This window comes from Dendropsophus ebraccatus, chromosome 1 (genome assembly GCF_027789765.1).
Source record: "Dendropsophus ebraccatus isolate aDenEbr1 chromosome 1, aDenEbr1.pat, whole genome shotgun sequence".
NCBI lineage: Eukaryota > Metazoa > Chordata > Amphibia > Anura > Hylidae > Dendropsophus > Dendropsophus ebraccatus.
Window position 1 is genome coordinate 22,336,669 of NC_091454.1, and position 24,936 is coordinate 22,361,604.

A 24,936-nucleotide genomic window follows, 5' to 3' on the forward strand; every position below is an offset into this window, starting at 1 on the left:
CCACATGCTGATTGCTTTACCGTACAGTTACTTATAATATGACATTCACCTATTTCTAAATCTTTGTTTTATTAGTTTTACATGTTATTCAGAATTTAAAAAAATCATTTTTGGGGTGTGGAACCAATTGTCTGCATTTCAGGGATTTCTTATGGGAATTTTTGCTTTGGATTACAAGGATTTGGAACCAATTATGCTCGTAATCCAAGGCACCACTAATAAATTTATTTTATATATATATATATATAGATATCTCACACACACAGACGAATATGACAACCCATTTGAAATAACATATATAACATATCTATACACCTTCATGTGCCACCCATGTCGCCGATGCAGATATCTGCAGGAAAAGTATATAGCCATACATTTATCAAGCCTTTACTTGAGATTATGACAGGGCCGGTGTATCAGGGGCCCGCAGCATGCACTGAGGCACTGGCTGAGTGATAAGGTGTCCTTCAGAAAACATATGGAACAAGTAGTTGGAATGACGTGGCCGGCAGACGCAGTGACAGTGCCCGGGGCGTGTCTGGAGCACACATGGCTGCCGCACCGCTCTATTCTCATGAAGCACCGACACTATGGAGGCTGCAGGATTAACCCGAATACAAACACAGAAGACAAGGGGTTAAGGATGAAGTGTTCCCTTTCCTAAGAAGACAGGGAGGAGGATGAAGGAGGAGGAGGAGGGAAGGCTCATTGGCCATTTACATAAGGAAAAAGCTGGGGAGGAGGGGAGGATGGAGCAAAGCAGGATCAGGGCCCATGTGATCACACACACTCGTTCACTTGTGACAGCTCTGCTATTCCGTGCCCAGAAGCTAAAAACATGGGAGGTTAAAGGAGACCCTCATAAAAAGACAGTTTCTTACTAGCAGAGCGCGTCAATGAACATTTTTCTATGTCTTATGACTAGAGATGAGCGAACCGGGTTCGGGTTCGAGTCCATCCGAACCCGAACGATCGGCATTTGATTAGCTGGGGCTGCTGAATTTGGATAAAGCTCTAAAGTTGTCTGGAAAACACGGATAGAGCCAATGACTATATCCATGTTTTCCACATAGCCTTAGAGCTTTATCCAACTTCAGCAGCCACCGCTAACCAAATGCCGAACGTTCGGGTTCGGATGGACTTGAGCATGCTCCAGGTTCGCTCATCTCTACTTATGACCCATTATGTCTACCTACTTTAAGGGCTGTCCTGTCAGTAAAAACTAGAAAAGGTTTCCATGAAGTTCATGAGGCAATTTTTCCTGTCATGGCGACGAAAACGTTACGTAGCCTTACAAAACATGCATCTGGTCGGTCAGTCAGTCAGTCAGTCAATACACTCTGCACCCTCTCCTATCTACAAATGAGGAAACCTCTCGAAACTAGGGAAGATTCAGTCAAAGTCGCCATTGGATTTTATATAGGTTTAATGGCCAATTCAGACCGCTACAGGAGCAGGGACTCCCATCACATGGCAGCACTACACATACACAGGGACTCCTGTCACACGACAGCAATGTATACCTCTTCACACAGTATACAGGAGCAGGGACTCAGTCACATGGCGGCACTTTATACCTTTCCACACAATATCCTTTGATAGGTGTCCCTGCTCCTGTACATACTTGCCAATTGCATGAACAACATTCGAATTCAATTGTTTTCCGGTTACACTTTGGCCAAGCGGCCAACAAAAAATTTTTTCGCCTCAGGAGACCTCCAGGCCCAGTCACAATATATAAGGAACAGCAAAGGGAACTTACAACTCCCATTTTTTTTCCTTTCCAGGTTTATCATCAACCCATAAGTGAGATAATACATTAACAAACCGTGCGGCGTACTTTCATTAGAGTTCACACCTGACCGGCCGGCACCAGGCGTGAGTCACTGATACGGAGGGGAGACGTGTCTTACACACATTGGATGCTGCACAGACCCAAACGCATTTTATGGGGAAGCTATTTTAAGATGGAAAAGTGACAGCTTCTTGCACACAAGGTGAGCGGCCATGAGAAGCGGCACCTGAGTCAATAGAAGATTCTTCCCAGCATTAAGAAAAAAAAAATATATATATGGATTAGGTGTAGGTTTTTCATTACGGTAGACGCTTTCCCGCTGTGACTTTGGTCAAGGTCTACGCTATATTTAAGTAGAGATTAATGGAATTTCACGGTAGAGATAGCGCCCTGCCCCCAACACTTCTCCTGAGAAAGCAGGTTACATATACACAGCAACAGAAACCTTGGAGAGATGAGATCCACGGCTACAGGCGACGCCGCAGTGGGCCTCCCCCAGGATAGACTATAGTAACGGCATGTGCACCAGGAGCATGCCAAGTCCCTGTGTTCTCTGAACATAAGACTATACCATACTTATACTGGAGTCAAGGCGATGGCGGTGTTTGATTATAACACGCATTCAGCTCTGCAAATCTAGTCGGTACAAAACGTCTAGTGACTAGAGCGGTAGCGCATGCTAGGGCACCACTCTATTCACCATCTATGGGAGAGCAAAGTGGTGGCTAGTGAAGTCCCCCACTAGTAGCCATTTATGTGGATAGGGGACAACTTAATCTTTCTATAACCCTTAAAGGGGCAGTCCACCACATACTGTTCAGATCCCTTAAAAATTGGTAGGAACCACCACCAACAACTTTAGGGCCCTATTACACTGGACGATTACCGTGTGTAAAGTCGTTAAATCGTTCGAATTTAAACGATAATCGTTCTGTGTAATTGCAGGCAACGATCGAAAAATCGTTGTATGTCGTTGATAAGTTTATTTTTTCACTAATCGTTCAGTGTAATTGCACATTGTTCATTGTTTTTCTGGGATCAGAAGGAATAAATGATCATAGTAACAATCGTAACTAACAATTATCGTTCTGTGTAATATGGTGAACGATTTCAGGTTAACGATAAACAATCTCATTTGCGATCGTTTATCGTTAAAAATTGCTCAGTGTAATAGGACCCTTATGGTACTTTTACACGGATCGATAATTCGCCCGATTGCAGGATTTGGAATGAACGATGTTTTTTTTTAATAACGATCAGCGTTTAGATGGAACGATACATCGTACGGAAAAATAGTTATGCGATAGGCTTAAGCAATCGCAAAACTATCTCACACATTGGTGAAATCGTTGAAAGAATGTTCACACGGAACGACCAACGATAATTTGAGAACATGTTAAAAGATCAAAATGAACGATTTCTCGCTCGTTTGATCATTCACTGCGTTTACACGTACGATTATCGTTCGAATTAGATCGTTAACGTGCAAAAACGAATGATAATATGTTCCGTGTAAAAAGGACCATTAGTTTTCAACTCCCGTTCACTTGTTCTCCAATATTGGTAGCGGATAGTGTCATCTTCCATAGGGGGTAAATGCACACACAGAATGTAAAAAGATCCATGTATTACACACATGGTTTATGGGTTTTACAGCGGATTCGCCACAGATTCATGTATTTTTTTTTCTACCACGTGTGTGTCAATTGTAATGAAGCAACCAATTCTGACTAACAGCTGTATTACATGGCCTGTGGGGCCTAGTACTTAAGTACTGATTGAAACACTAATAGTGTGTCCAGGGCTGAAGAAACGATCACTAGATCATTAGTGCTGCCCTTCGCTTTAAATCAGCCACAGGCCACAATGGAAAAAAAAAACGCATATGAAAACCGTATGCATTTGTGTGTTTTCATTTTTACGTTGACTTTCATTATAATAACTATTACAAAAACCTAATCAAAATGCATCTTTTAGCGTAAACAAAAATGTGGTCAACCAGGTTTTTGCACACGCTAAAAGAAAGTAGTTTTGAATTTTTTAAACATAATGGAAGTCAATAGAAAAACAAAATGCACACCAATGCATCCGTTTTTTTTATATCCGTTTCAGTCCATTAAACGTGAACCCAGCCTTATGTATTTATTAGGTTAAAAAAGTTCCCCATGCTCATTTGGTTCCGCTTGAGTTGAGCTACAAAGCTGAATATTGCATGAACTAAATAAGACAAATATAATATACACACAACACACAAAAAAAATATAAAAAAGGCATGGAAAAAAAAAAAAAAAACACCATTGGTGCTGGCGGCTGCACATAACGACCTTTGCTAGCTGGGAAGATCTGCAAATCCCTATAGGATGGGAGGCACAGCATGCCTGCAGCGTGCCAAGCCAATAGCTGAGTGACAGCTCATACCCTGCACTCAGATCAGAGAGGTTTGCTCCTTGGTTAGAGAGTCCATGTGATGGTGATTTAAGTCACATTACACATGGTGCAACCTATTACTATGCTAATGGCAAACTTTTCAGCAACTGATTTGGTCCGAATAAACTAGACAAAACAATGCTAAACCTACAGCACTACACCACTGTACTCCCCCCTGCCCCCCATCTCCAGTGCTAATGTGTATGAAGAAAGAGTGAAGAGGAGGAGTTTAGGTTGCAGCTTCAGCAATGGTGGCTATACACCTTCAATATTTTTTGGATGAGCACCCATTCAAGCCAATAGCTATTCCTGTTAACTTATGCACACTCTGTTTGGCTGAGCAACCGAGCATCCATGAGCCAATGAGTCTAAGTCGAGGACAGATACCCATTTTGTGTAAAAAGAATCCCAAACTGAACATACCCATAAAGGTAGGCCCGTGGAGGCAGAATCGGCCGAGCCCTGATGAGTCCCACTGCCTTGCCATCCTGCATTATCCCCCATTCAATTCTAGGTTTGTCCCTTTAAATCTCTTTGCAGGCATAGGCATTTCCATGCAAGTCCAATCACATCTGTAAGCCTGTTCATACAGAGCCTCCTGATTCACAAACAATGATCTGAAGGCGAGTCACTAAACTTAACAGTGTCAGGTCTATGGAGAGGCAGGTGATCTGAGGTTTACTGCCCGATTTACTCTCTGCAAACAACGGTGCGAATTATACGACCCCCCCAGGGGAGGGCGATCGTAATGGAAACTAGGCACTTCTATTAAAAGGCCGGATCTCCAGGTACAAGCAGAGCTCCGTAACGACGCCGGCGTTGGGCAGGGCCTTAAAGGGTTAAGCCCGCAGTCTTGAGTAAACATCTACAGTATACAAATACTAAAAAACTCTGATATCCTAACAACGTCCGCCCATAACAAAGCCATGACCCCCACGTAGTCCTGTGTACAGCTGTCCGCACAGCCACCAGGGATCAGATCCTATGCGCAGATCGTGATGTCACGTACCTAAAACTGTGACATCATGCCCCCTCCACAGGCCACGTCGTCTCTGTCCCAGTGTTAAAAACCATTAACAAAAAGATGACATCACAGATAATAAAAGTTATTTCTGAACAAAAACAAACCAACGTCCCCCACCCACCCACGGAGGAGATTAAAGCCCCACCTCTACGTACCCCACCCTACCATGACCGACAGCTCCAGATCATCAATGGCCCATCACCGGGAGCTCCAGCTCAGCTCAACCCTAGATAGAGAGTGTAGCCAGCAGCTGGGAAGGGTTCGCTCCACCCCTCCATCACCCCCACCCATTGGTTAAGCTACAATGTGCTCCGACTCCTCCAAGGGAAAAAAAAAAAAAAATACACATAGGCAGCGAATACAGAAAGGAGTCTGCAAACCACTTGGCACCCAATGCCGCTCTTGTATAAAGCTGCAGCGGGCAGAGAGTCTACCTGTTGCATCAGCTCTGTGACACATAGTTAATCCAGCCCCAGCAGCAGCGCTCCATAATGCTGCCCTGCAGCTCCGGTTATCGCACATTTCATAATTCTGTTCTAGTGTTTCACTTCCTAACAGTGTGGTGGTTACTACTAGTCCGACCACGAGGCCCAAAGTCAGTCAGTCAGTCTACAACAGTCACAGGTATATGGAGAACGAAGGGCGGGGTCAGGTCTGAAAACTATATGGCGGCACTATGTAGTTACAAAACTACAATTCCCATCAGGCTTCAGCCGTCCAGGCATGATGGTAACAGTAATTTTACACCATCTCAATCACAGGTGTCAAACTCAGGCCCTCCGGCTGTTGGAAAAACTACAACTCCCATCATGCCCGGACAGCCAAAGCCCGGGCATGATGGGAATTGTAGTTTTGCAACAGCTGGAGAGCCTGAGTTTAACACCTGTGATCCAGATGGTCTAAAACTACAGTTACCATCATGCCTGGACGGCTGTAGCCTGATGGGAATTGTATATTTGCAACAAGAGAGTGCCAGGTTTCCTATCCCTTCCATAGTATATGACCATCTATGCGATTATTTATTAGACCGATTTATTGTGCCGACTGCGCCATAAGGCTGTGTTCACACAATAAAACTGCATGGTGAATGCTTCATTTCCTTGCAGTATTTAAAGGGGAACTCTTCTGACTGGTGTCAGAAAGTTATACAGATTTGTAAATGACTATATAAAAGGTCTTAAAGTACTCATCAGCTGCTGTATGCCCTGCAGTAAGTGGTGTATTCTTTCCAGTCTGACAGTGCTCTCTGCTGCCACCTCTGTCCATGTCAGGAACGGACAAATCCCCATAGAAAACCTCTCCTGCTCTGGACAGTTCCTGTCATGGACAGAGGTGGCAGCAGAGAGCACTGTGTCACATTGAAAAGAATACACCACTTCCTGCAGGACATACAGCAGCTGATAAGTACTGGAAGACTTCGGATTTTAATAGAAGTCGGTTACAAATCTGTATACCATTCTGACACCTGTTGATTTGAGCATTTCTTTCCCCCCCTATGGAGAACCCCTTTAATTTAATCAGAGCTCCCCCAACAACTATTCAAATAGCACCATACCTGTCTTCAGGTCGTGTGTGATATTACAATTCACTTCCATTCACTTCAAGAGAACTGAGCTGTAATACCACACCCAAACTAAGGACATGAGTGGTGCAGTTTCTGGAAGAAAGTAACCATGTTACCTGAAGCCTGGATATCCCCTTTAAGTAGCCAATTACATAGCTGGATGATCATAATGACAGGGCCACCCAGCGATCACAGGCTTATTCACCCTATTACACAGGGAGATGTGCAGCCTTCAGCTGTCAGGGCATGATGGGAGTTGTAGTTTTGCACAAGCTGGACGGGAGTTCACTGACCTATACAAAGGGCCATGTCCTGCAATGACCAAACAGGTTTTAGAGAAGTTGTACGTAGACTTCTTGAAGGAGGGCCGGCTGGATAAACAGGTCTCCCCTCCTCCACACCTAGCAGAGGAGACACAAACAACCCCCCATCCAAACTAATGGTCAAGCCCTCTGCACATGTATAGTGACAACCCACCAGCCACTGCCAACATCTATCAGCACAATGGCCGCCCGGGATGGAGGCCGCAGAGCGTACACAAACAAGACTGTTGTGACTACAACCCTCAGGATCGGAGGTGTCCTAGGGATGGAGAAACAAAACATGGGAGTCATAGAGGAGTCAGATACAAGTCAGTTGCCAAGGTGCAGATACAAACTCTACCAGGTAGACGGACCCTAGGAGTATATACTGTGCTCATTGTTACTAGATGAGCCGTATACAGGGTTCAGCCTCTGAGGTCAAGAACAATGGGTAAAATAAGAAAAACTTAAGGGCGTGCAAGACTACAACTCCCATCATAACTGGACAGCTCAGCATGATGGGAGTTGTGGTTCAGTACAAGCTGGAGGGCTAATAAATGGATATATAGTGACTCTTCCTTTATAAGGGGGTATATACCCAACTATTCACAATATAGGGGTCACAAATGGATGATGGGAGTTAAACCCCTGAGATCCCTACTAATCAGGAGATTAGAAGTGTCCCTGAAGTTCAAGGGACATGGCCGACCATAGCGCACCCCATTTAGAGGATTCTCCAAATCAGTAGGGGTCCTGAAAGTCAGCTGTGGATAGAGGGTATCCTTAGGAGTTGGGATAGCCCAGGGGTAGGGAACCTTAGCTCTCCAGATGATGCAAAACTACAACTCCCATCATGCCTGGACAGCCAAAGCTAAGGCTGTCCAGGCATGATGGGAGTTGTAGTTTTACAACAGCTGGACACACAAGGTTCCCTACCTCTGGGATAGGCCTTTAAAGGGGGTTATCCAGCACTACAAAAACATGGCCACTTTTCCCCCTTGTCTCCAGATTGGGTGGGGTTTCAAACTCAAGTTCCATTGAAGTAAATGGAGCTTAATTGCAAACCGCACCTGACCTGGAGACAAAAGAGGGGGAAAAGTGGCCATGTTTTTGTAGCGCTGGACAACCCCTTTAAGGGTAACAGATGATGAAATGAGTTGGGAGCCCTCTATATGATAAGATGGCATCTATGGTCTTGGATCCAATATATAGTTGGCAGTGGTCCCTTATGTTGTTTGCATGGGCTAATGCCAACCCTATGGTTTTCATTCTGGAGGTCCTGGTTGTATGGATTAATACTTTAAAGGGGGAAATTTATCAAACATGGTGTAAAGTGAAACTGGCTCAGTTGCCCCTAGCAACCAATCAGATTCCTCCTTTCATTCCTCACAGACTCTTTGTAAAATGAAAGGTGGAATCTGATTGGTTGCTAAGGGAAACTGAGCCAGTTTCACTTTACACCATGTTTGATAAATTTCCCCCTGTAGGCCTATACAACTCCCATTGGATTCTTACCTCTACAGGAGTATACAGTGCTTCACCAAGATACCATATGACAGTACGGGCACCCACAGGTACGCTATATCAACATATCAGTGCATACGGCAGGTGCCCTATAAGTTACTATAAAATTTATTACAACATGGCTTTAACCCCTTCCTGGCCACCCAATAGGATTATACAAATACACCAGGACCCAGATCTTCCTAGTGCAGACCAAACCCCAACGCCCCAATTCCGCGCCATTGTCATCTGTAAGGAAACCCATAAAGTCGCCTTGATAAAGGTATTTTCTAGGAGCAGATGCCAGCAGCAGTCTTGGGGTTAACCTGTTCTGTGCAGTTTCTGCTGGAATCCGTCCATTCTTGCCTGAAGCAACATCTGGCAAATTGCAAGTAGATAGGATCTAAGGTGATGAAGAGCGGCAGCACAACACCTTACAGAGCACTACTGGCGGAGATCTAGACCCCACAAGATACCACTAGATCGCCCTATGTCAGGGGTGGGGAACCGTCAACCCCACCAACCTCCCCAGCTGTGGCAAAAATACAGGCAGGACTACTCCCTAAAGCACCATTACCCGCCCCCTCCCAATAGAAAAAAAAAAAAACTCTCCATACAGCAGAGAGAAGAGCGAGTTGAGCACTTCTCTCTCTGTGCGACACAAGACAGCACTATGGATTTAGATTAGGAGCCCCTCTCGTGCAAAGGGCTGGGGAGTGAACACATTTAGTGCGCAAATCTTTCCCGACTTATTGAGGTCTGAACACCCAGGCTGCAACTGATCAAACTTATTAAAAGTGATATTTACCATTTAAAGGGGTATTTCAGCAAACTCTTCTTCAATCAAATCAACTAGAGAAAGTGATAAAGATTTGTAATTTACTTCTAATAAAAAATCTCCAGTCTCCCAATACTTATCAGCTGCTGTATGTCCTACAGGAAGTGGTGTAGTCTCTCCAGTCTGGAAAGCAGGAGAGGTTTTCTATGGGGATTTGCTACTACTCTGGACAGAGGTGGCAGCAGAGAGCCCTGTGTCAGACTGCAAAGAATATACCACTTCCTGCAGGACATGGAAGCCTATAGATTTTATTTTTGTTTTAATAAAAGTAGATTACAAATCTTTGGCACCAGTTTATTTGAACGCTTTTTTTTTTTTTTACTGAACCACCCCTTTAAAAAGGGTTGGCCTGGGATAAAATGATACCTTACTGTGCTGCAGGGGACATCAGAGATACATACTTACCTGTCCCGTTCCGCCTGCCAGTAATTTTAAAACATCTGGTGCTGTTCCTGCTGAAATTAGAAGCTGAGCAGAGTCTATACTGAGCTTCTATTTTCAGCAGGAACAGCACATAACCAGATGTTTTGAAATCATTGGGACAGGTAAGTATAAATCTCTGACATGTCCCCCACAGCAGAGGAAATAGTCAAATTATCCCAGACGACCCCTTGAAGGCCACTATATTCACTAGAAAAAGTCGACCGAAGGCTCCAGCTTTGGTTAGATTTCTAATATTTACAGGGGCTTCCAACACGTCAAGCTAGAAGGATCAGACATACTCTATTTCAAGTGCCCAATCCTACTTCTATGGAACAGATAAGCCATTGTGTGGTTTAACTGTTCACCTCCCAAATCAAAGCAGATGAACACACTTAGCTGAGCTGTCCCTTCACGTGTATGGCAGGATATGCAACCAGATATGGTGGCATAGAGGGACATCAAAGACTTCGGTCAGGTATGGGGAACCTTTGGCCCTCCAGCGGTTGCAAAACTACAATTCCCCCCATCATGCCCGGACAGCCAAAGCCGAAGGCTTTGGCTGTCCGGGCATGATGGGAATTGTAGTTTTGCAACCGCTGAAGGGCCAAAGGTTCCCCATACCTGACCTAGGTGACTATTGCCTGCCCTAGAAGCATCATGGCCGCCTTCCTAGCTACACGACATGGTGAAGTGACACGCTAAGGACACGTATGGCCCAGAGCAGTCATGTGGATTTCATTCATGTTTTCAGTGGAAACACAGAAGCAGCAGCAGCAGAATTCTCTGCATTTACAGCAGAACCAGCATATGCCGAGAGCATCTGATCCGAGGCCGGGGTCTAGAGCCGACGTCTTTAGCTGGAATGGAGGAGATTAAGAGATTACCGGAACAAAACGCATAATCGCGGTTCCCTGTATGTGAAGCACCTGTCAGCGTGTAATACCAGCACTACTATAGGAGGACCTGCCCCTGTACGGAGATCCTGAGGGAAGGGCTCACCGCTCAGCCGGCAGTCTTACACACCTGTCACTAAAGTGCGAGTCTATGGGTATGTTCACACAGCGCGAAATACCCAAGGGGGAAGGGTGGGGGGATACAGATGCAAAAGATGCACGTGTAACACACTCATGGGACACCAGCCTAAGGGTATGTTCACACATGCAGATTTACTGCAACTGATCCAGTTAGCATAACCATGCAAAAAAAAAAAAAAAAAAAAAAAAAAGGGTCGCACCTGTCTTTTTATGGAAGGGAGCTGCAATACCACACACAGAATAAGGATAGGATCTGCACTGTTTCTTGAAGAAAGCAGCCTTATTTAAAAAAAAAAAAAAAAAAAAAAAAAATCTTGAAGGACCCCTTTAAAAAAGACAATTAAAGGGGTTATACAGTGAAAAAAAAATCACCTCTGCCCATGTCAGGAACTGTCCAGAGCAGTAGCAAATCCTATAGAAAACCTCTCCTGCTCTGGACAGAGGTGGCAGCAGAGAGCACTGTGTCAGACTGGAAAGAATACACCACTTCCTGTAGGACATACAGCAGCTGATAAGTACTGTAACACTAGAGATTTTTCAATAGAAGTAAATTACAAATCTGTATAACTTTCTGACACCAGTTGATTGGAAAGAAAACGATTTTCGCAGGATAATCCCTTTAAATGCTTGCAAAAGATGTATTACTAAGATTGACGTTCCCACGTGAAAAACCACATGTAAGAAACGGACATGCTGTGGATTCGGATTAGACGCTACCTCATGTGCGTGTGTTCACTTCTGCCCTATAAACTGGTCATATACACTAGAATTAGAGGTTATTAAGAGTCATCGCCTATACACAAGTGCCCCCACCACTCCTAAGAATAAGGGTTCCTTCGTGTGAATGGAGTAGAGATTAGATGAGCTGCGGCCGAGCATGCCCACTATCACTCCAGTCTAGAGCACAACTCGAGAATGCTATGGCTGTATTCAGCTGGAGGGCTGAAGGTTCCCCATCCCTACTCTAGAGGACTATCACGATTGAGTTGCGCTAATCTAGTCTCTACTTCCGAACATAAGGGCAGCACTTGTACCCATAAAGAATGAGTTGCGTGTTGGCCGTGCACGCCCACTACCGCTCCATTCATACAGAGGATAATTGACCCCCATTCTCATAATCAGCAGGGGGTCCCACCAGAGCGGCTAGTTACTCCCTATCCTGGGGACAGCCTGTAATATGGACACCTGTCCTTGGGTTCAGTATGGTATTAAAACTCACCTGCAATACCATAGACAAACTAAGGGGAAAAGGGGGTGCTGTTTATTAAAGAAAGTTAACCCCTTTAAGGAATAAACCATCCATAGATGGGAATAAGGATGGATCTTGTTTCACATTGATTAGGATAGGTTCACACTGCATTTTCAGCATCCGTTTAACGGATCCGTTTTTTTTTTGTAACGGTCAAAAAAGTAGTGTCAACAGTACTTTATTGTGCGTCAAAAAAAAAAAAAAAAAAAAACGCATCCGTTTTGATCCTTTTTTTATAATAGAAGTCAATGGAAAAACGGATCAAAAACTGATGCACACAAATGCATCTGTTTTTTTGCAAAAAACGGATCCGTTAAACGGATGCTGAAAACACAGTGTGAACCTAGCCTTACTATGTTTTACGCGGCCACAGGATAGACCATGAGCGTGGGGGTCCGACCTGTGGGTCACCCACCAATCATGACCTTCTAGCATACGTACTGCTGTTCCATATAAACTATGCACTTCCAAAAACTTTCAACCCCCCCCCCCTTGTCTTACAGTCATAAACTAGCCATATGCCATCACTTTAAGAGATAGTAAAAACCACTCTAAATGCGAGCCTCTTCCCTCCATTAGCAAGCCTATTGTAATGCAATGGTAATAATCTAATCTCCCCCCCAACATATGGGGAGAATGTGAATGTTATCTGCATGTCAAAGCCAGGAGACCTTGTGAGCGGACCCCCACCCACAGAGCAAACACAAAAGGTGACCCCCCCCCCAGGTGTGGCTGCTATACTGAGCCCCACTATTTCCTCTGGCAAGTGAGGAGGATTGCCTGAGGCTACGGGGCAACAGAGAATCACCAAGTCCAGACTACAATGACCCACAGGCCCTTTGATGTTCACCTAGGGCCAAGTGCGGAGCCGTTGGGGGGGGGGGGGGGGGGGGGGGGGGGGGGAATTTCAACTCCTTTTTCCTATATTTTAGTCAAGTCTATATTCTTTATCAAAAAGTTGAGTCATTCCATAAAATCATGTTATCCTAGAGCTGCATTCACAATTCTGCGCTGAAATCTCCCAAGAACCCTTGCTAGCTCATGTCTGCGCATAACGTACGATTCCGTGAAGAGACGTCTCCAAACCAACAGCTATACTGAAATCTGTTGCTGCAATCAGGTCTACAGTGTCCAGCAGAATTGTGAATACAGCTCTGAATTGACATGTCAATTTTTTTTTTTTAATGAAAGGGAACTAACACTTCAAGACTAACTGCGTGCTTTATCCCAAGATTACAACTTATTACTGATCCTCAAGGTGATAAGTATATGATTGGTGGGCTATGACGGCAGGGACCCTCGCTTACCACAACAAGCTTCATGTCCTACAATGAACAGTGGTCAGGCACGCATACTGCAGCTCCATTTACTCTCATGAACTACTGAGCCAATACTCACCTGCCCTGATCCCCCAGAACTGACAGTCAGTCACTTAAGGTTTCCGCTTTCCTCTGATTTTTGTGATACATTGACCCGAAAGGGAGTGCATCATCAAGATGGGTCACCGCTACAGCCAGAGATTGACGAACAGGCCAGTTCCTGTGGGGTCGACACCTCATAAAAGTAGTGGTGGGCAGCGGAGACTGGGAGATCAGGACAGGTGAGTATGACAGATTTCTATAAGATTGTAAAATTTTTGCTAGGGCTGGACACCCCCTTTAAGTCAGTTATTGCTATAACACTTTATGCACCGATTATGAATGAACATTTATATAGTTTTGTTGTCCCACCGTGCCAAGCTGCAGTGACTTATGGCCTATAGGGATATCATGGGCCACAACCATGTACTATAACACTCACAGCGACTTAGAGAGTAGTGGGATGGTCACATAAGGTGACTCTTTAGTGGTAGCCTCTGTGGCTAGCAAGCTGAGAGCACTCTTGCTGTGCTAGGGTAAGCCGGAGTTCCCTTTACTACCATTACATATTTCCTCTTAGAGTATTTGTAACATGTTCGTTCCCCTTAGACTGACATCAGCACTTTTATATTGTGATGGTTTTATTTATTATTTTTTTTAGCCCCCCCCCCTTTTTTTTGGCAATGGTGACAACAGGAAAGGCAGTCATACCAGATGTCACCGTTTTAGTAAACTCCTAATAGTCGATGACAACACAACAACTGCTCTACTCTACAAGCTGTACAGTCATGGCCGACGCCAAAATACTGTAAGGACAATTCACAACTCTCAAACCTAAAAGTTCGTCCTAAAGGAGAAGTCGGGCCAAATTTAAAATCTGGCAGCCAGCAGGGGATAATTTGATCAGGAATACGAACTTACCTCTTCCTGTTCCCGCGGTGAGATCAACCTCGGGACCCCCACGACCCGGCTGATGGACTGGCCGCTCAGCCAATCAGTGACTGGGGCGGGACTTCGCTCCAGTCACTGATTTCCTGAGTAGGGGGTATCGTCGCTCACCGTGGGCACAGGGAGAGGTAAGTTTGTACTCCTGCTCAAATTCTGACAGATTTTAAAATTGGCCGGACTTCTCCTTTAAAGGGGTAAGTACAATGCGCAGGATAAGCTGATTGCTGAGAACCTGATCGCTGCAACTCTCACCGGTCAGGCGAACACCAGGGAGTCCAAGAAAACGTTCATAAAGCCTATGGCCATATCCATGTTTTCCAGGGCTCCCTAGGGTTGCATCCAACCTCTTCAGCCATTGGTAATCAAACGCCACACGCTTAGGGCCCTATTCCACGGGGCGATTATCGTTCGACTTATGGTTACATCGTTCGGATCTAAACGATAATCGTTCGGTTAAAGAGCAGTTAACGATTAAACGACGAACGAGAAATCGTTGATCGTTTAATAAGACCTGGACCTATTTTTATCGTTGCTCGTTCGCATTGACGTTCGGCCGTTTGCAGTAGCAACAAACGCAATAGCGCCGACTGCAAGAACGATCATAAGTAACGATTATCGTTCCATGTAAATAGGTGAACGATTTCAGGCCGTTCGCAATAGCGGTCGTTTGAAATCGTTAACAATTATGCAAACGATAATCGTCCCGTGAAATAAATGTTCGGAGGCTCCATGGAGAACAGATCTCCGCTCACACACGCGACGTACTCACTTCATGCCCATTGGTGGAGGTCCACCTGACCAAAGACTCTATATAGATACCATCAGGGGAATCACTATGGGGACTAGATTAGAGATCGATCACCTGAAATCGGTCCCTAAGGTCAGATAATGGTTCTTATTAGAGATGAGCGAACCAGGTTCGGGTCGATCCGAACCCGAACGATCGGCATTTGATTAGCTGGGGCTGCTGAACTTTGATAAAGCTCTAAGGTTGTCTGGAAAACATGGATACAGCAATGACTATATCCATGTTTTCCACATAGCCTTAGGGCTTTATCCAACTTCAGCAGCCGCCGCCAATCAAATACCGAAAGTTCGGGTTTGGATCAACACGAGCATGCTCGAGGTTCGCTCATCTCTACCCGTGCATCATCATACATTTTGCGGGATCCACTCTTCAGCCCTCGCTAACTAACCCTTCCGTATCATTCACAACCCCTTTAAATATTACAACACTACAGTAATCCAACGTCTTGTCCCATGATGTTAATGGTACAATATATTTTAGAGTAAAGTAGTGAGAGTCCTCAGTCGGCTGTCGTGAGGTAACATAGCAAGCTTGGGACCAACTAGGCCTCCACCATATTGCCCACAGGATAGGAGTCCTATGCTGCGTTACACGGAACGATTATCGTTCAAATTTTCGCAATAACTATGGCATTTAAGTGATAATCGTTTCGTGTAAACACAGCAAACGATCAGGCGACAAGCAAGTAATCGTTCATTTTGATCTTTCAACATGTTCTCAAGTCTATCGCTAAAAATTCGCAGGTGGCTTCGTGTAAACAGTCTTTTGAAGATTCACCCTACGTGAATGATGGGCTTAAACTATCTTAAAAACTATCGCAATAACGATTTTTCTAACGATTTATTCATCCAAACGCTGATCGTTATCAAAACCAAATCGTTGATGGATTGGGCGAATTGTCATTTCGTGTAAACGCAGCATTAGACTGAGTACTGATTTGTTTGGGACCTATGGCAGGGGTACAGAATCTTGGCTCTCCAGCTGTTGCAAAACTACAACTCCCATCATGCCTGGACAGCCAAAGCCTTCGCCTTTGGCTGTCCAGGCATGATGGGAGTTGTAGTTTTGCAACAGCTGGAGAGCCAAGATTCTGTACCCCTGCCATAGGCTTATGAGACCATAGACATATTACTGAGGCCTACAGATTTATCAAGCATGGTGTAGAGTAGTGCTGGCTCAGTTGCCCCTAGCAACCAATCAGATTCCACCTCTCATTCCTCACAGTCTCTTTGGAAAATGAAAGGTGGAATCTGATTGGTTGCCAGTTTTACTTTGCACCATGTTTAATAAATCTTCCCCTATTAGTATCTCTCTCAGAGGTCCCTTTAAGTGCAGCTACTTGTTGCATCAAGGCCTCCAGCAGTGTGCAGCACATGGCCGCCGCCGGCAGCAGCGTAACAAGGAGGTGCTAAAGCTACTTAGCACATGTGGCCTCCTCCCGGCAGGCAGCACTTCTTACCCCCTGCCCCTCATGGAGCTGAAGATTTATGCCCACTAATCACCACTTATAGCCTGGGAAGAGTAGCCGGAGCTATTTATAGAGTGCCAGCAAAGCACGGGAGTCTCGCCAGAGGGGTAGGGCATGATGGGAGTTGTAGTTATGCAGCAGACGGAGATCACAGCATGATGGGAGTTGTAGTTTTTGCAACAGCTAGGGAGTCAGGGGCTGGGAACGAAATCAACAGACAGCTGCTGTGAAGTGACGTCAGCTGTCAGGGTATGATGGGAGTTGTAGTTTTACAAGTTATAGACAATTGCTATAAAGGTAATGAGGATCAATCACCGCAACCGGGTATTCATAAGCAGTCGTCTAACACCAGTGACTTGGCTCTTGCTGTAAGGGCATGATGGGAGTTGTAGTTCTGCAACAGCTAGAGGTTGCTACCACTGTTATAAGGAGCAAGCAACACTATAAGGTACTCAGCAGCAATCACCTCACTCCCCTGAGCTGACTAGCTGTCAGGGCATGATGGGAGTTGTAGTTCTGCATTATAAAAGGTAATGAGGAGCAATCCCCCCACTCCCCTGAGCTGACTAGCTGTCAGGGCATGATGGGAGTTGTAGTTCTGCATTATAAAAGGTAATGAGGAGCAATCCCCCCACTTCCCTGAGCTGACTCCTGCTGTCAGGACATGAGGGGAGTTGTAATTCTGCAACAGTGTGGGGAACCCTTTTATAAGGTCATCAATAGCTGACTGTGCATGATGGGAGTTGTAGTTTTGCACTGGTTGGGGGGGCACGTCTATAAGGTAATTAGTAGTGATCACATGATTGAGCTGGCTCTGGGCATAATGGTAGTTGTAGTCCTGCACAGGTTGGGGCACCCTTCTATAAGGTAATAAGTACTGATCACATGATTGAGCTGGCTCTGGGCATGATGGGAGTTGTAGTTCTGTACAGGTTGGAGAACCCTTCTATAAGGTAATCAGTAGTAATCACACGGTGCTGCTTCTGGCCATGATGGGAGTTGTAGTCCTGCACAGGTTGGAGAACCTTTCTATAAGGTCACCAGTAGTGATCACGTGATTGAGCTGGCTCTGGCCATGATGGGAGTTGTAGTTCTGCACAGGTTGGGGGCACTTCTATAGGGTAATCAGTAGTGATCACATTAAGCTGGCTCTGTGCATGATGGGAGTTGTAGTCCTGCACAGGTTGGGGGCACTTCTATAGGGTAATCAGTAGTGATCACATTAAGCTGGCTCTGGGCATGATGGGAGTTGTAGTTCTGCACAGGTTGGGGGCACTTCTATAATCAGTAGTGATCACATTAAGCTGGCTCTGGGCATGATGGGAGTTGTAGTTCTGCACAGGTTGGGGGCACTTCTATAAGGTAATCAGTGGTGATCACGTGATTGAGCTGGCTCTAGGCATGATGGGAGTTGTAGTCCTGCACAGGTTGGAGAACCCTTCCATAAGGTAATCAGTGGTGATCACGTGATTGAGCTGGCTCTGGGCATGATGGGAGTTGTAGTCCTGCACAGGTTGGAGAGCCCTTCTATAAGGTCACCAGTAGTGATCACACTGAGCTGGCTCTAGGCATGATGGGAGTTGTAGTCCTGCACAGGTTGGGGGGAGGTCACCCACATGGCGGAGCCCCCAGCACAGCCAGTGCACGATCTGTCACCGGTGGATCCGCTCGGCCCGCAGCCGCTCCCGCCCTGACACCGTGTAACACAAGCCAAGCCGCAATGTGACGCAAGGTGAGCGCTCAGGCCGGTGTGCACGGGGCAGAGAGGCGCTCCGGCCTAGGAGCAGCGACCCACGTTGCCTGTCTGCAGCGGAATGCTGGGTAGCCGCGGGGGGGGCGGGGCTACGAGAACGTTGGACCGTGAACGTTCTAAAATGGAACGTTGGACTGTGCACATGGACCCGTCCATATAAGAGTGGTACGGTCCGGCCTGCAACATCGGAACGTGGAGGGCTCGGAACCTCTCGGGTTCTAACCCCGCCCACCTCCCCACATGACGTCATCGGCATGGCAGTGGGGAGCCAGCGAATGTCTGGGTGCTGGTCGGGAGCCAGCGCTCCTCCACCCGCCTGCCTGCAGTGTCATCCCCGGGACCCCCCGACAGTGAGCCGGGACACTCCCCGCACTCACACCCCGGCCAGCACCTACCTGCACACATCTGCCCATTCACCGGGCCCCCGGGGCCGCCACTAGGCTTGATCCAGGGGTTCACCTTGGGCGGCGGAGCCTCCACGAACTCCTTGCGCCCCTGCCCATCGTCTCCGTCCTGCTCCGGTTTAGCTCCGTCCACCTCGGTGTCCGGTGGTAGCGGCGGCTGCTGCTGCTGCAGGGGCGGCGGTGGCATGAGCGGAGCCTCTACCTGAGTCGCCATGTCCCTTGCCCCCCTCACCACCACCTCCTCCTCCCGGGCGGGGACGAGCCGCTCTGTACCGATCACCTAGACGGGCGAGGGGTGAGGATAGGAGATCACCGGGCTCTCGATCACACCGGGCGGAATCCCGAGGTTACCGCTGCAATATGGAAGCCAAGGAAGACCACGCGATGGGCTGTGCGGGGCCGCGCTCTGAGACACGCCGACGTGCGCGCCCCCGCTGGCTCCAGGGAGGGAGGAGGGAAGGGGCGGGGCTGAGGGTCAGCTGCAGCCCCAGTCATGGCTCCCGGTCTGTCAGTCATAGCTGAGAGCGGGGGCTCAGCCATTATATATATACACCCTGCTGCTGTGCAACTATAACTCCCAACAGACCCTCATGGCATTCTGGGAGTTGTAGTTTTATATCAAAGTTATACATATGTCTGGGTTATCATGGGTGACAACTATTTCAAAGGCTGTTCCAGGAATAGGGAACCCTGGCTCTCCAGCTGTGGCAAAACTACAACTCCCATCATGCCTGGACAGCCGAAGGCTGTCCAGGCATGATGGGAGTTGTAGTTCTGCCACAGCTGGAGAGCCAAGGTTCCCTATACCCCTGCTGTATACATTATGAAGTGCTATCCCACTGCAGAAGGCTGTTAGGGCATGCTGGGAGTTGTAGTTGTGCCACAGCTGGAGAGCCAAGGTTCCCTATACCCCTGCTGTATACATTATGAAGTGCTATCCCACTGCAGAAGGCTGTCAGGACATGCTGGGAGTTGTAGTTGTGCCAAAGGTGGAGAGCCAAGGTTCCCTATACCCCTGCTGTATACATTATGAAGTGCTTTCCCACTGCAGAAGGCTGTCAGTGCATGCTGGGAGTTGTAGTTTTGCCAATGTACCCTATACGCTTGCTGTATACATGAAGTGCTATCCCACTGCAGAAAGCTGTCAGGGTATGCTGGGAGTTGTAGTTGTGCCACAGCTGGAGAGCCAAGGTTCCCTATACCCCCTGCTGTATACATTATGAAGTGCTTTCCCACTGCAGAAGGCTGTCAGGGCATGCTGGGAGTTGTAGTTTTGTAACTCCATACCAGTGATTTTTCCCTATTCATCTGGTTATCCTGGGTGACAAATATTTAAAGGGGTGTTCCAGCTCTAGATCCTGTTCACATCATCAGGCGGTATATCCCCAATCTGTGGCTCGCCAGCTGTCGGGGCATGCTGGGAGTTGTAGTTTTAAAACACTGTTCTAGAATAGTCCAGTTCTATTAGTTATAGATGTGTCTGGTCATCCTGGGTGGCGGCTAGTTTAAGGCTAGTTTTATTAGGATTATTCTTAAAGGGATAGTTCACCGGAAAAAAAAAACCAACCTTAAAATCAACTTATGTCAGAACGTTATACAGATTTGTCATATACTTTTATTAAAAATTCTCAAGTCTCAAATCAGCTGCTGTATGTCCTGCAGGAAGTGGTGTATACTTTCCAGTCTGACACATTGCTCCCTACTGCCACCTCTGTCCAGAGCAGTTGCAAATCCCCATAGGAAACCTCACCTGCTCTGGACGGTTCCTGACAGGGACAGAGGTGGCAGCAGAGAGCACTGTGTCAGACTGGAAAGAATACTCCACTTCCTGCAGGACATACAGTAGCTGATAAGTACTGGAAGATTTGAGATTTTTTTTTTTTTTTAATAGAAGTAAATGACAAATCTATATAACTTTCTGACACCAGTTGATCTGAAAGATTTTTTTTTCTTGTGAACGATCCCTTTAATAATAATACTAATAATATTTGATTTTTTTCTGTAAACTACCCCTTCAAGTGTTCTCCAACCTGTGCCTCTCCAGCTATTGCAAAACTACAACTCCCATCATGTCCTAAAATCCCTAGAGTCAGCTTAGTAAAACAGAGGATGATCAGTACTGATGGCCTTATGGGATTGATCTCCATTGAGTGGCCCTTCACCTGTTTGCACAACTACAACTCCCATCATGCACTAATGGTGTGAAATCGCTATAGGGGAGTCATCAGAGATCACTAAAGACCTACCTGACATACCTGGGTAGGGAACCTTGGCTCTCCAGCTGTTGCAAAACTACAATTCCCATCATGCCTGGACAGCCAAAGCTAAAGCTTTGGCTGTCCAGGCATGATGGGAGTTGTAGTTTTGCAACAGCTGGAGGGCCGAAGGTTCCCCATCCCTGCTCTAATATCAGCGTTACAGCTACATGTTGCTACCACTAGGGGGCCTAATCTATAGACCATTGTATATACTGTGAGTAGCCCCTAGCCGGGTCACTACGGTCCGCTTTGGCAGGTGTGGTATTTTACCAGTGTTACATTGCAGTGAATGGGATTTACTAAGGGTACGTTCACACTTACCGGATCCGCAGCAGATTTCATTTAAATAACTGAACACAGCATCAAATCTGCTGCGGATCCTGTAGGTGTGAATGCACCCTAAAGTTGGAAAAAAAAATGTTAACACCTGAGCCCCTCCCTGCACCGTTCTGTGCACAGCCCTACTCACAGAGTGTAGCGGCTGGCACCATGGAGTGGGTGTGTCACAGTGGGCAGAGCTTGTGGGTATGGCAGACAGCAGTGGCAGTGCATGCAGTCCATGAATGCCACTACCATCAATCTTGCTGTTTTTATAGAGATGTTGCGGTGGGTATGGTAGACGGCAGTGGCAGCGGCTCTGCACTGGCACTTAGTATGTGGCATGTTATCTAGAGTGCCACTCATAGACTGGCATATCACCAGCTGGAATTTTGACAGCTAAGGCATATCATGGCAGACAGCATAGAGTGGCGTTGGCAGGTTGATGCATGAAGAACAGTATGGCAGACAGCAGAGACTGGTGATCCTTAAAGGGATACTCTAGTGTTTTATTTTTTTCTTTCAAATCAACTGGTGACAGAAAGTGACAGAGATTTGTAATTTACTTCTATTTAAAAATCACCAATCTCCCAGGACTTATCAGCTGCTGTATGCCCTGCGGGAAGGGGTTTATTCTTCACAGTCTGGAAAGCCCCTGGCAGGGAGTATCTGCAACATTGTAGCTTCTTTGTAATGCTGGGAGGGTTAATTGCAGTAGGTTTTTTTTACATAGATGCCACAATGTTGCAGATACTGTGCAGATCAGTGATCTCAGAAAGGGGGGGGGGGCACAGAAAGAAAAGCATACACAGATTTGTGTCATCAGAAAGCAGCAGCTCAGAACTGGGGGAGGGAGACTGGATAATAACATCTTTAACGACTCACCTACAGTCTGGCATGCCATATGAGATATGTACAGATCTGGAGCACATTATGACAGACAGCGGTGACTGGTGCTCTGTTGCGGCACTGAGACTGGTACTATATATGATATAAGTTGAAATGTAGACAGCAGGACCACAGTGTGGCAGACAGCAGTGGCACTCACTCCTGACACTGTGGCCGTGCCATGGACTCTCTCGCAGCTGAGATGAGTTGGAAGGGGTAAGTATTTTACCCCCCTGCTATGTATTATAAAGCTAAGAAGTAAGTGGCTCTGAATCACACAGTATGGCAGACATCATAGACTTGTGATCTTTATTGGTACTCACTCACATATAGGCGTGACCATATGAGCTGAAATGTAGAGATCTTATAACCCCCTTATAAATAGGAGGCAGACTCAATAGCGCTTCAGTCTAAACACAACTTTACATCCTGACTTGAATCTATGTCTGTAGAATTCCAAAATAACCTGCTTTATTCCATCGCCTTAAAGGGGTATTCCACTCAAACATAACTTTTGATATCTTGTTGCCTATGGTGAGACTAACAATTCTTTCCATATTTGTTATTATCTATTCAGTCTCCTTCCCCCAGTTCTGAGCTGCTGCTTTCTGCTGAAGACACAAAAACCCTTCTGAGACAGCTGATGTAAACAAGTCCCTGGCAGGCCTTATCTGCAACATTGTATCTCCTTTGTATTATCCCATCCACAGGACTCGCATTATAAGGTGTGGGAACTACAGGTACTAGATCATTTAGTAAAGTTCCTCGGTGTGACATAGTGTCCGTTCTTCGCGCCGGACACCTTGAATCTCTCGGCTCCCTGGGGTGGCTTATGTTCTATATACCCTTTGCACACTATGAGTCACACTGTATGTATTTTCTTCTATCCCACAGTATTTGTACAGTGTACATGAGGTAATCCTCTGTGCTAGCAGTACTACCGGTTTGCTTCTCACAGGGAGGAATGCGTCCAGTCACAATCCGAGCCCTTCAACCGAATTACTACACCGAGATTTCTGTTGTCTTCCTGATTGTCGCTTTACAGCACTTTATGGGGCACCTTCTTTATGGCTGCGACCACCAAATATTTTCCAGCAAGATTTTATAATATAATTACTTTAGTCAGATTTAGACAGGTTTGTAATTTGCTTCTGTTTAAAAATCTCAACTCTTCCAGTACTTATCAGCTGATGTATGTCCTGCAGGAAGTGGTGTATTCTTTCCAGTCTGACACAGTGCTCTCTGCTGCCACCTCTGTCCATGTCAGGAACTGTCCAGAGCAGGAGAGGTTTTCTATGGGGATTTGCTACTACTCTGGACAGTTCCTGACATGGACAGAGGTGGCAGCAGAGAGCACTGTGTCAGACTGGAAAGAATACACCACTTCCTGCAGGATATACGGCAGCTGATTAGTATTGGAAAATTTGATATTTTTTAATTATTTCTTTTAAAGAGTAGCACTATTACTGTTTGAGGGCACTGAGAAGACCACTATTAAATAGAACAGGCACTGTTTCTCTCTAAGGTATAAAATGTAGGACTGTTAATTTTGGGGGCACCTTTACTGTATGATATTTCTTTACCATTTGGGGCCCGAAATGGGACACTTTGGCACCATTATTTTGTGGGGTACTATCTGGGGTACTGTGAAACCCAGCAGGAGTAGTAATAGGGTTAATGGGGTACTCCAGAAAAAAAGAAATTTAATTGAACTTGTGTCAGAAAGTTATATAGATTTGTAATTTACATCTATTAAAAAGTCTCCAGTCTTCCCATACTTATCAGCTTCGGTATGTCCTGCAGGAAGTGGTGTATTCTTTCCATTCTGGCACAGTGCTCTCTGCTGCCACCTCTGTCCATGTCAGGAACTGAGAACAGCAGCAAATCCCCATAGAAAACCCTCCTGCTCTCCAGACTGGAAAGAATACACCACTTCCTGCAGGACATACAGCAGCTGATAAGTACTGGAAGGCTTGAATTGTTTTTTTTATAGAAGTAAATTACAAATCTCTGGCACTTTCTGACACTGGTTGATTTGAAAGATTTTTTATTCTATTTTGCTGCAGTACCCCTTTAAATGGGGGAGCATCAGGCACAGAACTGAGGGTGGCAACAGGATAGAAAAGGAAGAAGGTTGCTGGAATCTGGGGAACCAAAGATCTCTGGGCACCAAATTCTGCAGATACAAGTCTCCTCTATAAGATTCAGCCATGGCACCTGGATGTAAACAATGTACATGGTTGGCGCTCTGGCTCCATGCATTGTTAGTGGTGGCGTTGGGGTACTACAGTACAGTTCCCTATCACTTCTATAGGTGCTGAGCTGCAGTAACCCAGTGGCATGGCTACGCATGTGCTTAGTTGAGGCTTCCGGCTCCATACTCTGTATACATCCGGGCACCATGGCTATACAACAGATAGAAACCTCTAAAACCATTGCCTATGGTCTACTGCATCAGGGAGCCATACTAGGGATCACCTGCTATCACCTTTAAATTGAAAGGGTTTATCCTTGTTTAAAAAAAAACAGCTACTTTTTGCAAAAACAGCGCCACCCCTGTCCTCAGGTTGTGTG

At 46.0% G+C, this 24,936-nt stretch overlaps 1 protein-coding gene and 1 long non-coding RNA gene across 5 annotated transcripts in view; one reads left to right on the forward strand and one right to left on the reverse strand.

The window, feature by feature from the left end:
• LARP1 (La ribonucleoprotein 1, translational regulator) overlaps positions 1–19,310 on the reverse strand; it is a 44,216-nt gene extending 24,906 nt beyond the window's left edge. For 3 of the 4 annotated variants that reach the window (XM_069969010.1, XM_069969021.1, XM_069969000.1), the window contains exon 1: positions 18,890–19,310. In XM_069969010.1, the coding sequence (XP_069825111.1) occupies positions 18,890–19,112 (223 nt within the window). In that variant the 5' untranslated portion in view covers positions 19,113–19,310. Of the gene's footprint in view, positions 1–5,401; positions 5,457–18,889 lie in introns of those variants that run through there. The other variant, XM_069969031.1, reaches the window with a different exon arrangement.
• The window catches only part of LOC138790085 (uncharacterized), a 96,045-nt gene continuing 79,700 nt past the window's right edge, over positions 8,592–24,936 (forward strand). Inside the window, exon 1 of the long non-coding RNA XR_011362836.1 lies at positions 8,592–8,686. This is a non-coding gene — a long non-coding RNA (uncharacterized lncRNA). The remainder of the gene's footprint in view (positions 8,687–24,936) is intronic.